We start from the raw sequence: 14498 nt of genomic DNA on the forward strand, positions 1-14498 counted from the left end.
GAAAGCAAGGTGTGTAATTATTCTTTGCTTTTTGACGGAAGAAAACTTGAACCTGCATTTCTCAGGACTCTACTTTTCTAAAAATGTGACCCATAGTTTCTGAAAAGTTATTTCTATCAAGTGTGATTTTAGTGGCTTAAAGATCAAATAGTGTGCTTAAAAATGAAACAAAATAAACAAAAAATTCTCCCAATTTTCTGAGTTGGATTCTTTTACCTGGTTCAATGTTGAGAGAGTAGCTGTCTATTTCCAGATCAAGTTGTTGGGCCGCAGCTGAACGAAAATCCTCCAGGACCCCATGCACAGCCTTGGTGAGGTTATACGGCACCGCCTTAGCAAACTTTATTTTGCTATTCACAATCACACTCCCATTTCGGAAGTTAAGTATTTCGAGTTGCTTAAATCCTGTAAGATTGGATTGTAGATACGGAACCAACTGCAGAAATAAAAGAGTAAGATTTACTCTTAGCTGTGTTCTAAGTGCTCAGCTGCTGCTAATTCTATTTATACTCACCTTTTATTATCAGAGGTATATATTTATTTCAATTCCTTCTTGTTGTTTTTATTTTTATTTTTTGATTTATTATGAGACCAGAACACAATTACTTAATGATTGATTTGTAGTGATTATGTCCCAGATTTTCTCCTTTCTGAGTACAGAGATGGATGGGCAGTGATTTTTCTCTGTGATAAATTGTGAGAATGGATTTGGAAATCCAGGCCAGTGCTACCAGCAAAGCTAGAATGCCAGGTTCAGTTATTAAAAAAAAAAAAAAAAAGTAAACGAAAACATGTTCCAGACAGAGTGCAAGAGCAGACTAACCCATGCTTGTGAAAAGGGACATCTATTTGAGAGTGATCAATTTGAAATGACCTATTGAAATAAGCAGCACCTTAAAGGTCAGCGTGTCTGTCCCTACAGCAAATGTTTCATGGCCAAAACAAATGCAGTGCAGTGGAAATAAGGGGAAACTGGCTATCTAGGGGCTCAGGTTCTAGTTCTGGAACTGTCCTTGACAAGCTGCGATCTTCCTTAAGCCATGTAACCTCTGCGTTTGGCCTTAGTGCTCTTGTCTGAATTACGAGGGAGTGCTAAAAGTGTTCCTAGGGATCCCGTTCCAGACTAATTTAATAATCTCAAAAGAATGCCCTGGCATTGAGTTTTAGTTCCCACACCTTACTCTTGTGAGCTATAGCTATCCTTGAGATCACTTTTCAGAAATATTTGATAGCAGCGATATCTGCCTTGCCCCTGGCCCTAAAAGTGAGCCCCCTCATTCATGAACTGCACACCTATGAACCTAGAGAGCACAAAAATGCAAGCAGCAATCTCCCAGGATGTCTCAGACTTGTTTTTTCTCTGCTCCTGACTCCATCCTATCAGAATTTTCACCCACATTCTGCTGGCTCTCTTCCACAAGGTTATTGTAAAAATCAAATGAGATTTTATACAAGGTATGGAACTTTCTTTTTCAATGTACTCTCTCCTGGTTTCTCCTACTTACTTTGCCTTCATTCTTCAGGTGTTAGCATCACTTTAATATTCTGCAGGGATTTCCTATCTTCATCCAGTGTGCAGAAGGCCAGCTGCCCATTCTTTCAAATCTATTCTCTTTTTTGTGGGAAAGAGGCCACCTAGTGAGAGATCTTGTTCCCAGTCTACTTGGAGCAGGGTGTGGCCTTGTGACAAGTTCCCAGCAATAGAGTATGCATGCAAGTGATATGGGCCACTTTAATATCACTTGCTTACAAGTAAATTGCTTTCCTTCCTTTTCTCGTCATAAATGGAAACCGGGATATACCAATGACCCAGCTTTGACTATGTGAATGGGGAACATTTTTGGACTGGTAGCCGTAGGATGCAAGAAATGTGGGACCCTGTATGATACTGTTGACCAGAGCTGTTCCACCAGTCAAGAAATAAATATCTAAGTCACCACATCCATGGTGTCTTTATTATAGTAGCTTAGCATGAACCCTGGTTAGTACCCCTGGGTTGGGTTCACTGGGACTATGTTTTCCGAGACTGTGCCAATATCTACTCACCTCCTTGTGTGTATGTGGTGAGGGGTGGCCAGGCAGATGGCACAGATGAAGTGTTGCCTTTTTTTTTTTTTTTTTTTTTTGAGTTTTTGCCTTAGGGTGCATGTGTTTCACACACACACACACACACACACACACACACACACACAGAGGGAAAATGAGAAATCATCCCCTGGGGCTATGACCATGTCACAGTCCCTTCTCCTCCATTCTCCTCTTGGGATCTTGGGCATGCATGCACATGTGCCAGGTGTGATTTTTGAGCCACTGGGTCTGGGACATTGAACCGTGGTTGGCCATGTGGGAGTCTAGTGATGTAACTGCTAGGTCATCTGCTAGCCCATATAAAGTCTTGATTTAAAGCAAGCATTCACTTGGGAAATTGGGGTTTATGCGGCTTTAAATTTGGTTAATATCTTATATGAAACACAACATGTTTTCCTGTTATTGTCAGAAAATCTACAATGGGCATACTAGGTACTGTCTCACTTACTTTAATTGGCCATGACTATAGAGAGGAAGCATATAGTTCAGTATCTTTTATTGTATATGCATTTCTTATTACACATGTGAAAACAAAATTACACATGTGTGAGTTTCAGGGTGTTTTATTATCAAATATATATATCATCATGATCATCCTTTCATCTTCTCTGTTAGGGGTCAGGAATAATAAGTCATTTAATCATTGCTTAGATTTACAAGAACTTAAAGGGAACTAAAGAAGAACCCTTCCACCTGAACTCTCAGCCTTATCTGTGCTGGCCACTCTAGCTTTTTAACCTTTTGTCAAATGGCTGCGATTTAGTAACATTTGCTCATATTGCTTTTAAAATTCCAAATTTAGTGCTGAGTGGCTATATGTTATTCCTGGATAAACTAAGCTGGGAAGAACTGTGAGAATATTTTAAGGATAAATTGGTTCCCATGAGGCTAGGTAGCAGTGCCTTCCCCATGTATACACCACAAACTCAATTTCTTGATTGGATCTGAAAACTCTAACTGAACTACTTTAACAAGAGCTGTCTCAGAGGCTTGTCTCTTCAAGCCTGTATTATTCAAGACAGTCAACAATTATATTAGAAAATAACAACAACAAAAAGGAAGAAAGTGTCATATAGAAAATTGGGCATCATAAGTATTTTAGTACCCACTCACCAGCTCTATGAATCTTTGTTCCAAAGCTTGGTACTCCAGAGAGCTCTTATTGAATAGGTCGTCAGAGAAGGGCATGTTGGCCACACGCAGACTGAAGAACACTACTAGCTCTCGGCCCTTGGTAGCAATGGTCATGGAGCTAGTGGTGATATACTGCAAAAGGAATGGGAGTAGTGTTCTCCAGGAAATGATCCGGGGTAGAAAGATAGCCACTGAATTCTGGTATATCAGACGAGACGGGAGAGCTGAACAGATCCACTTCATCTAGGTCTCTGATCGTATCTTGGCGGCCAGTACTCAACTTGCTGTCACCTGAAAATGCAGGTGAGTGAGAAATTTCCAGAGCCAATTGGCTGATAGTGGTGGGGACAGTGATCCCTGGAACTGTCCCATCAATGGACATTATATCTGTGGTGCTCTGGTCAGTCAGAGAGAGGATGCTCGAAGCAGTGAAGATTGGTAGAGATTCCGGTAGAGTGGTGGAGGCCATAGAAGGTGGAGACCAAAAACTGTCTGCAGAAAAGGCTCCTGAGACCAGTTTCAATATGTCCAAAGAATAGAAAATGAAAAAGAAAATCCAAAGTTAGGTTTAACTTAAAAACAAAATACAAAATACATTGGTCATTTTATTGGCTATATTTTTTAAAAAAGAGACATTGGTTAAAAAAGAAAGAACATTTAAGGGCCAAAAAATGGAAAATAATTTGTTGATAATGTGTATGATAATATCTTTAACTGGACTAATATATAGTATATTCATGCTGGGAAAATTCATTTTGCATGCTGTAATGATATACAGAGATTGAATATACATTAAAAATAAACTCAACATTTTCCATGGGGGGGAAAAAAAAGAAAGAAAGGGAAAATGGTCCTGTGTCCAAACCTAGGGAGATAAAAAGGCAGATCTCTGTACTTGTTTTCCTCAGGTCCAATACTTCGGAATATACAAGTTTAAAAAAGTACCAGTTGCCTTCAATTTCTGCAGTCACTGCCCAGCCAGACACAGCACATCTGTGGACCAGGTACTACAAACTAAGTCATCAAGCGGTGCCAACACACACTAGTTTTGGAATGGATTTAGATCCCAGATTCCCACTTGAAACTTCCAGAAAACTAGCTGCACAGTTTTGGCGCAGAAACTTTACTTACCTTCCAATTATGTAAGCTAGCATTTTATGCAGTTGAAATTTTTTGGGTTCCCAATTATCACATTTTGTTATTGTATCTCTCTCTCTCTCTCTCTCGTGTGTGTGTGTACGCATTGTTTTCTTTTATATAGGATCTCACTGTGTTGAAGTCTTCCTGCTTTAGCCTCCCAAGTAGTTGGGACCACAGCTGTCACCATGTCCAGCTCCTGTAGACAGGGACACTGCACACTGGCTGAGCTCATGATCCTCTTTCCTCAGCCTCCTGATATGCCAGGACTGTGAGTGCATGCCACTCTGCACCCAGCTTTTTAAGGTGTGCAGGAAATCAAATCTGGTCTTCCCATGTGGCTTCGGTCTACTAAGCAGTGGCGTTCAACATGTGCTTCTGCAGCTGGGTCACATTTTGGTAATTTTACCACTTAAAATTTAAATTATGCTTTTTTAAAATAGAATAATCTGATCAAATAACTTATCAATTTGAAAAATGGTATTGAGAGTGTGAAAGTGTAGGTGACATATATAACTTGAACTTTATATTAACCATACAACTTGCTGAATTATTTTATTATATTAAAACCTTTGCCACTGTTATATTATTACATCCTGATCATTTTTACTACCACTTTTCATTGCTTTTTTGGGTGAGTATACATTGAACTACTGAAGTCCATGTCCTTTTGATACAAAATTAAAATACATAGGTATTTATGAACTGAGAAAGTGGTTATATGAAACGTTCAGATAAAGAGATTGATGGATTATTAAAATATTCCAATAAAGCTAAATCCAGAGTCACTGACAATATTTAAGGCATTAAATGAACAAAACAGGGAGCTTTCTGTGATAGCTTCAGTGGCATTTTGGCAAATATGCAGGAGCGCTCTGTTGAAATCCAAATGCTAAGCGTGATGAATGGACTGTCTGGATTCAGATATAATCTTTGGACTCTCAGTCAGCTAATTTACTACAGTGCAATCACCAGAACTGAAACTCTAAGTGATAAACAGCTTGAAAGGTGGAATCATATTAGTTTTATTACTTTTTAAAAATAAAACCTGTCTGTTGTTGAGTTATGCCTAGATTTTAGAGAGGCGCTCTCTTCTCTGTCACCTGGGAATGGTGCCTAGATATGTTTACTCATGATTCACACAACTGTCAGAAATGATATTTACTAACACTAAAGGTCTCTCTGGATATATACTTCCAGTGGTATTGAAATCTTTACTGCTATGGACTGAATTTTTATGTTCTCCCCAAATTCATATGGCTAAACCCCTAAACCCCAATTTGGTGGTATTTAAAGTTGGGGCCTTTGGGAGGGTGAAGTCCTCATGAATGGGATTAGAGCTTTTAGAAGAGACATGAAAGAGATGATTTCTTTCTTTGCCATGTGAGGATATAGCAAGAAAGCATCTAATTGCAAACCAGGAGGAAGCCCTCATTAGGAACTGAATCTGCCAGCATCTTAGTTTTCGATTTCCTGACCATCAGAACTGTAAGAAATAAATATATTGTTTAAGCCATGCAGTCCATGGTATTTCATCATGGCAGCCTGAGATGACTAAGATGTTCCTTTGAAAGATCCAGGATGAGTAAATGAAAAGGCTGTAAGCACTATCTCTGATTTGATTTGACTGTTTTGTGCCATGGGAAATGCATTTGACTCTGTGTTCCCATGACGTGATCTCTGTGATTCTACAGATGCTAAAGACTAGGGAAATCAGGGGCAAGAAGCACAATGATGGATGTTTTCATTCTGCTCCTAGGCTAGCATCTCATTACTCACACCTTTCTTACTATATAGATTTAACCAGCTTAAAATAGGCTACTGCATCATGTCATCAATCAATAAAAATTTCTAACCTCTTTTTTTTGAGGCATCTTAATATTAATCTTTCACATTCACAATAAACTTAACCAAGTTATTACATTGATGGGACAGTTAGCCTTAAATGTAGGGTTGCTTGATAAAATACAGGATGCCCTCTGGAATATACACATGCTACAAGTTATTTTTTATTGATCTGAAATTCAAACTTAAGTGAATATCTTGTATTTTTCTTTGCTAAATCTAGCAGTCCAATTTAAATGTGATTTGAAAAACTTCTCTCTTTTGACTTGAGATTGAAGCTACTAAGGCAACAGTGAATTTCTGTAGAAAAAACAAATATCCAAACCTTATTACTACTTATAAGTATGTTTTAAATGATTATGTTTTTAGCTGATTCTTGTATTAAAATTAGAATTAGACATGGCAGTGACACAGTCACTCCAACATAGCTTTTCACACTACAAGAGAGGACTGAAGCACACAGCTCCAAGGTGGTTTATAATATTTTATCATGAAGTATGCAAAATAAGAAGACTCAAAATGACTTTTATGTCGAATGTGTAGAATGTGTGTGTGTTATATATATATATATATATATATATATATATAGCAGGGGTGCTAGTTATAAGCCCAGTGCTGGGTATAAAATAAATGGCTATTTCGACCACTTTCTAAGCAGGAAGTCTGTCCAAGACAAGGCCACAGATGAACTGGTCCAAAATGGATCCCAGTTCAGCCAAAGCCCAAAGGGAGATAAACCAGCAATAGATAAAGATGGGCACAAGGGCCTAGCAGTGGCACGGTGGTTAAGGTACTGGATCCCACATGGTGAACTTCGCTGTATGAATCTTGGGTCCAATCGCCTGAAAAACACCAGTGTGTGTGTGTGTGTGTGTGTGTGTGTGTGTGTGTGCCCAAAATCCCAAGAGGAGAATGGAGGAGAAGGGATTGTGTTGTGGGTTGTGCCCCCCCCCGCCCCCCCCCCCCAGAAGCGATTTCTCACTTTCCCCTTTCTCTGTGTCTCTGTCTCTTTTTGGTGAGTACACACATCCTATGGAAAAGAAAAAAAAAAGATAGGCACAGTGTTGAGGGTTGAGGGAGTCAGAAGTCCTATGAGTAGCTAGAATAAGACAAAGCAGAAAAGGAGCATGGTATGAGAGGTAAGTGAAGATGAAAGGCCGTTTTATTATTATTTAAAATTTTGGGTAGGGAACAGCAGTTAGCATAACAGCTATGTCGCTTGACTCCTATGTAGTCGACTGTGGTCTGAGTCCCCGACCCAGTGGCTTGAACTCACGCCAAGTGCGTGCACATGCATACCCAAGATCCTGAGAAGAAAATGGAGGAGAAGGGATTGCAGTGTGGCCATCCCCCTGGAAGGTGATTTCTCGCTTTCTGTCTCTCTGTCTCTCTCTGTCTTTCTGGCAAGATCATGTGCCCACTGGCAAAAACCTCTCCAAAATTTTTTTTTATTTTTGTTTATTCATTTCTTCTGAGAGAGAGAAAGAAAGACAGCACCCCCAACACTATCTCCATGACACAATCTACCCCTAGCCTTCAGGTAGTCTTATGTCATTGACACATGTGTATCCGTGTACTTGGGGAGATTTCTGGACTTGAACCAGGAACTTTCCCATGCAGAATTGCCTTACAGAGCATTACCTTTTACTGCTGCACTGCCCTTGGGCTCCTGAAAAGCTCCTTTAATATTGCTAGAAAGATCACATATCTATACTAAACCATAAGCATGAAATGGTTGCCCATTTCATGTTTTAAAAATCTAAAGAATATCTATTCCACAATTTTCTTCTGATTTTTAAGTGGCATGACCAGCAAATTCTTCATTTTATGTTAAAGAAGTCCCGTCTTATTTATCATTACAAAATTACTGTCTTCCTTTTGGATATATTATAGGGATATAAAATGTTTATTATTCACTCTTTTGAGAAATAGATATTGTTAGCCTACTATGTGCCAGGTTATTTTTCCAGCCTACTATTGTTCCAGGTCCTAGGATACATCAGTGAAAAAAACAGATAAAGATTTTGGCCCCAAGGAGTTATCAACTGGTGAAAGAAGATAGAAACAACAACCACCCCCCAAACCAAACCAAACCAAACCAAATCAAACAAAACAAACCCAGAAAAAAACAAAGGAAAATACACAGTATGCCAGAGGATAACAGCTGTAGAGCTAAAATGAAGCAGTGAAGGAGATAGGAGCACAGGATTTGCAAGTTTACATCTGGTGCTCACTGGGAATATAATCTTTGAGCAAGGACCTGAGGAAGTGAGAAAGTTCGCTGTGCAGTAGGTATGAACGAGAAGGCAAAAGGAAGAAACGTGTCTGTTCTCTTCAACAAACAACTAGCGAAAAGGATAGCAAGACTGGAAGGAAATTCTATGCTACAAATGATGTGCTAGAATGGCTAAAGACATTTTAAAACATGCATGTTTCAAAAATCTTTCCCAGGTATTCTTTCCCAGGGTGTGTTTAACTGATATTCAGAGTAAACCAGGACCGAAGAATAAATGTGGTGTTGAAACAATTAGGAAAATGGCCATGGGTCTCTCAGGGACATAAGTACTCCAGGTAGAAAAGGTAACCAGTTAAGATTGTATTTCTTTGGACAGACAGGTGAACAGAAAGTTCACTTCCTAATAAAGAGCAACTGGCTGAATCTTTGTAAGAACAGTGAACTTTTGTGGAATTTTTACTTTATCCTGTTGTTATTCTCTCCCACCCCCTTCCCCACCCAGTTTGGTGGCAGCTTTGAAAATAACTGTCCTCATTCCCAGTAGAGGATCGGAGGGAACTGGAAAGACCTCATGCACAACGAATCTTGAGGATTAATTTTGATCTGACTTAGGACTCCCTGGAAGTTCAACTCAAAAACTTAGCTTTATCTTTCCCAACTAGAAACTCTCCTGATGTTAAAGTGGCTATGTGGCCAAGTCTGTCTGAAATACAGTAAGTGTTCTAATTGCTATTGAGTGAAGCAATGAATAGCTGGGACAAACAATAGCCTAACCAAAAAGCTTGGTTGGAAAGGCTGGGAAATGAGCTGTTTTGGGGAAATAAGCACTTTGAAAAACCGACATATTCCTGGAATCTAGAAGGCCACCCACATTGACTAGGGTTGAATCGATGCTCAGTAAGGATCTGTAAAGCAAAAAAGAAGCTGAATAAGGAGTGGCTGCTTTATGGTTATGGGGTTACTTTTTAGAATGATGAAAGACCCCTGAATTAGTGTTGAGAGTTGCGCAACATTGTAAATATACTAAAAATCACTGAATTATCTACTAAAAATTGGTCAGAATGATCATTTATGTTACATGAGCTTTATCTCAATAGAAAAAAACAATATAGAGAAACCCTGTGTCTCCTTTATCCAATTTCTCCTAATAACGATGCTTTGCAAAACTACTATAATATCAAACAGGAAGTTGACTTTGGTGGGCTAGATATGGAACATTGCCATCATTACAAAGATCCCATAATGTTGCCCTCTAACGGTCATCCCTACTTCTCTCCCATTCCCACGCTCCTTCGTAACGTTTGATAAACATTAATCTGGTTTCTATCCATGTAATTTTGTCATTTGAGAAATGATATATAAATGGAATAATACAATATGTCACCTTTTGAGATTCATATAAATTTTTGTGTGTATCAATAATTTGCTCTTTTTTTATTGCTGAGTAAGATTACATGATATGGATGTACCGTTTACCCAATTGAAGGGTATCTAGGCTATTTCTAGTTTTTGGCTATTATAAATAAAACTGCTAGAACATTGATTACAGGTTTTTATGTGAATCTAAGTCTTTTCTTCTACAATAAATGTCCAGGAGTGCAATAGTCTGCATGATACTTGCACATGCAACTTTCACAGAAGGGTGATTTCTATCAGCTAGTATAAGTGATCCCGTTTGTATTCTCCAGCATTTGGTATTGTCACTATTTTTTATTTTAGCCATTCTGATAGCATGTAGTACTATCTCACTCCTTCTATGTCACTTATATATCATATTTAGCAAAATGCCTCTTTTTGTTTTTGGCTCATTTTCTTAATTTAAAAAAAAATTAGTTTATGCTTGGGAACCAGCAGTTAGCGTAATGGCTATGTTGCTGGACTCCCACGTAGTCGACCGCGGTTCATGTCCTGGACCCGGTGGCTTAAAACTCACGCCGGGCGCGTGTGCGTGCGTGCCCAAGATCCCGAGAGGAGAATGGAGGAGAAGGGATTGTGGCGTGACCATCCCCCCTGGGGGGTGATTTCTTGCTTTCTGTCTCTATGTCTCTCTCTGTCTGTCTGGCGAGCGCACGCGCCCTACAGTGAAAATCTCTCAAAAAAAAAATTAGTTTATGCTTCAAAATTTTGTGTATTTATTTTTTTCCATGAGCAACAAAATCAGGTAGAGAGATGGAGAGAGAGAGAAAGAGGGAAAAGGGAGAGAGAAGAGGGAGAGAAAGTGGAAAGAGAGACACAGGACCAGCAGTTAGCATAATGGCTATGTTGCTGGACTCCCATGTGGTCAACCATGATTCGAGTCCCAGACCCGCTCGTGCATATCCAAGATCCCAAGAGGAGAATGGAGGAGAAGGGATTGCGGCGTGGCCATCCCCCCTGGAGGGGTGATTTCACACTTTCTGTCTCCCTCTCTCTCTCTGTCTCTCTGGTGAGTGCACGTGCCCTACAACAAAAACCTCCCCCCCCATAAAAAAAAGAAAAAAGAAAAGAAAGTGGAGAGAGAGAGAGAGAGAGAGAGAAGGGAGAGAGAGAGAGAGGGAGAGAGGAGGAAGAGAGAGGAGGGAGAGAGAGGAGGGAAAGAAAAAGAGGAATAGTAACCTCAGCAGGATCCTTATGCTGTGATTCCCTCAGCTTCAGTCAGCCTGGATTGTGGACTCACACATGCCCAGAGTACTCAGAGAAGTCTTAGGATAAGAACTAGAGTGCTCCTATGTGGGTCAGTCCACAGAGCATTGTGTTTTCCTGCTCTGCCATTATATAGCTCCTGTTTCTGAGAGTTATTTATGTATTCTAGATAGTTGTGTGTGTCAAATAAGTGGCTTGCAAACTTTTCTCTCAGTCTGTATTATTTCTTCTCTCTTTCTTAACAGGGTCCTCCCTTAACAGTGTCCTTTGCAGACCACTATTTCTTTAAGTACTTTTCTAGTCTAGGATATGTGAGGCAACAAAACAAAACAAAACACAAAACAAAACAAAACAACTCTCAGGAAACTTATTATTATCTCATTCCTTCAGTCCTAAGGACTTTAGGTAGTCTGCCTTCTCTCTACTTTCCACGTTCATTTCATGTTTGTTTTGTATATTATGTCTGGGATTTTAGTTTTACTTAGCAGGCGGAGTAGGAAAAAAGTATATTTATTCTCTCTTTTTAGAGGTGAAAATTTGTCTGTTAAAATATTATTTAAAATATTATTTTAAAGAAATTAACAAAAATATGGAATATAGAATAAATATAATGGAATAAATATAATGGAAGAGTCAGGTTAATACTGAAAGGGTTAAAAAATGGTATGTTAACTGATTTTTTACAAGGATACCAACAGTCCATTGGAAAAAGGAAAACTTCCTTAGCAAATGGTTCTGGAAAAACTGGGTATCCACCTGCAGAAAGATGAAGCTGAATTCTACCTTTCACTATTAACAAAAATCAACTAAAAATGAATCAAAGACCTGAACCTAAGACATCAAACTATAAAACTACTGGTGGAAAACACTGGGGAAACTCTGGGAGACATTGGGTAAGACTCCCAAAGCACAGACAATAATCCCTAAAATAGACAAGTGGGACTATATCAGATTAAGAAGTTTATTAATAAATTTCTGCACAGCCAAGGACACAGTAATTAGTGTGAATCAACAATCCTCAGAATGGGAGACATTTTTTAAAAATATGCCTCACATAAAGGACTGATAACCAGAATATTCAGGGAACTCAAGTGATTTACCCGAAAATCAAAAAACAAAAAAACCAAAAAACAAACAAAACCCCAAGATTAACCCAATTAAAAGCTAGGAAAATGAGATGAACAAATATCTCTCTAAGGAAGACATATGAGGAAATGCTCAACATCCTTCATCATAAGGGAGATGCAGATTAAAACCACAATGAGATACCACCTAACCCATCAGAATGGCAAAGATTAACAATACAAAAAGTGATCAGTGTTGGCAGGGATGTGGAGAAAGGAGAACTCTCCTAGACCCTTTCTGGGAATGTAAACTCGTTCGGCCACTGTGGAAAATAATATGGAGGTTCCTCAAAGATCTACAAATAGAACTGCCATTTGATCCAGAAATTTCACAAAGGACAAGAGAATGCTCAGTTTGAAAAGCACTTGCACATCAATGTTTATTGCAGCATTATTTACAATCGTTAAGACATGGAACCAACCCAAATGTTCACAGCCAGATGAATGGATTGAAAAAGTGTGGCACATATACTCTGGGGAATACTATTCAACCATATAAAACAAGAGTCTGGTATTTGATAGAAAGTCGTCGAATATGGAAGATTTATTGCTGACTGAAGCAAGTCAGGCTATGAAAGAAAGATATTGTATATATCCACTTAATATATACTGATTATCCACATTCTATGGTAGAGCTTGAAATATTGGAGGCCATAAAAGCAGTGAGAATAGTTATGAATGATGAATATGGTGTGGAATGGTAGGGAGTAGGGAAGAGTATAGAGAAGGATAGTATGAGAACAAATAGAGAGGCATGACATTTGTGGGATGCAGAAATGGCTTTTTATCTGTTGATGATAACATATATAGTATTCTTACCTGGACTGGTCTGAGAAGTATTTCATGTTGGGTTAATTCTCTTTATAAGTCAAATAATATATAGTAATTGAATATTTAAATAAATAATGAGAATAAATAATAATAATAATCTGAAAAAAATGATGAAAAAAGCTATTTGATGTTGATGATGTGGATAGTAACATCTTTGTCTTGACTGATATGCATGGTAATCATGCTGGAAAAAGAAATGTTATACACTGTAAAGATATATGTGATTAAATGTAAGATAAAAAATAAATAAAAATTAAGATTACAGTAAAAAATCATATGTTAAAAAAAGTAAGAAATGGATTGTGGAAGAGATAATGAATTTGAGAAAACAGAGAAGAGAGCCAATATCTACATAATTCCTGTTCTTAAAGGAACAAAACAAATGCATTGGAACAAGTCCTCAAGCAATGAGAGATGAAAAAAGTTTGATAAAGTAAAATAAACAAATCTGAATCTAGAGTTTCAAACAATATCAAGAAATGACTAAAAATGCAACTAAACATGGCAAGTCATATCTTTTGCTCTGGTCTGACTGTTTATGGCTCCTCCAAGAGTATAAGTATTTCAAAACAGCATGTTGTACATGATAAATATATACCCGCTTATTTGTCAGTTTGAAAAGAGCTGTTTGGTTATTTGGGATTAATGTGACATTTCATATGTAGCTATATATTAAGAAAGAACTTGAGCAGACCCATCACAGAAGAAAAACGGTTTACTATCCTCTTTTGTTATTACTAATAATCATAATACAATAAAATACAATACTCCAACTGGAGTAAAGGTGAGACTGGTAAGACATTTAAATCCTAAATGCTGGGAGACTTTCTTGTAGTCTCTTACTAATATTTTAGTTAGATATATCTACAAAGCTGTGACCTTACAATCCTTTCTTAGACATTTGGGAGGCAGGACTGAAGATAGATGAGAGGAAACTAGTATTTATGTGGTATCTGTTATGGTCTGGGCATGGTACAAAGGACATTCTAAGAATTTTTCGATTTACCCAAGCCATTTTGTAAGTTCCTGACTGATTATATATACTGCACCTTTACTTGATGTGAATTATTGAAGTCCTTTAAGTATCTCATTATGTATTTCCTAAGTGATTAAAATGGGTAATTAAGAGAGATAGCCTGAGCCTACAAGGATGGGTGTTCCCTTGTCCAATGGTCATCATTAGAATAAAATTGCATGTCTGTTTTTTATTAACATGCTGCATTCCTCCTCTTAAACCACCAATCAAAGGCACCTTTTTTCCAGTCTAGTTTATTACACTTTTCCCTCACTAAACAGAAATGCTGTGTCTGTGAAATCTTATACATTTTTAAAATATTATCTTATAAAAACTATAGTGTTCAAAGTCATACCTACTTTTCTTATTTTGTAAAGCGTGTTTTCTAGTTTCTTTCAATTTAGAACCAGCACCTACATGAGGAAATTGTGTATGTGCACATAAAGATCCCATCTATGTTTCTCCC

At 38.1% G+C, this 14498-nt stretch overlaps 1 protein-coding gene across 1 annotated transcript in view; it reads right to left on the reverse strand.

Moving 5' to 3' along the window:
• IMPG1 (interphotoreceptor matrix proteoglycan 1) overlaps nucleotides 1–14498 on the reverse strand; it is a 120400-nt gene that overhangs the window by 30326 nt on the left and 75576 nt on the right. The window contains 3 exon segments of the mRNA XM_027768229.1: nucleotides 217–436; nucleotides 3202–3364; nucleotides 3366–3714. Coding sequence (XP_027624030.1) covers nucleotides 217–436; nucleotides 3202–3364; nucleotides 3366–3714 — 732 coding nt within the window.

The sequence above is a fragment of the Tupaia chinensis genome, unplaced genomic scaffold (assembly GCF_000334495.1).
Source record: "Tupaia chinensis unplaced genomic scaffold, TupChi_1.0 Scaffold145685_1, whole genome shotgun sequence".
NCBI lineage: Eukaryota > Metazoa > Chordata > Mammalia > Scandentia > Tupaiidae > Tupaia > Tupaia belangeri.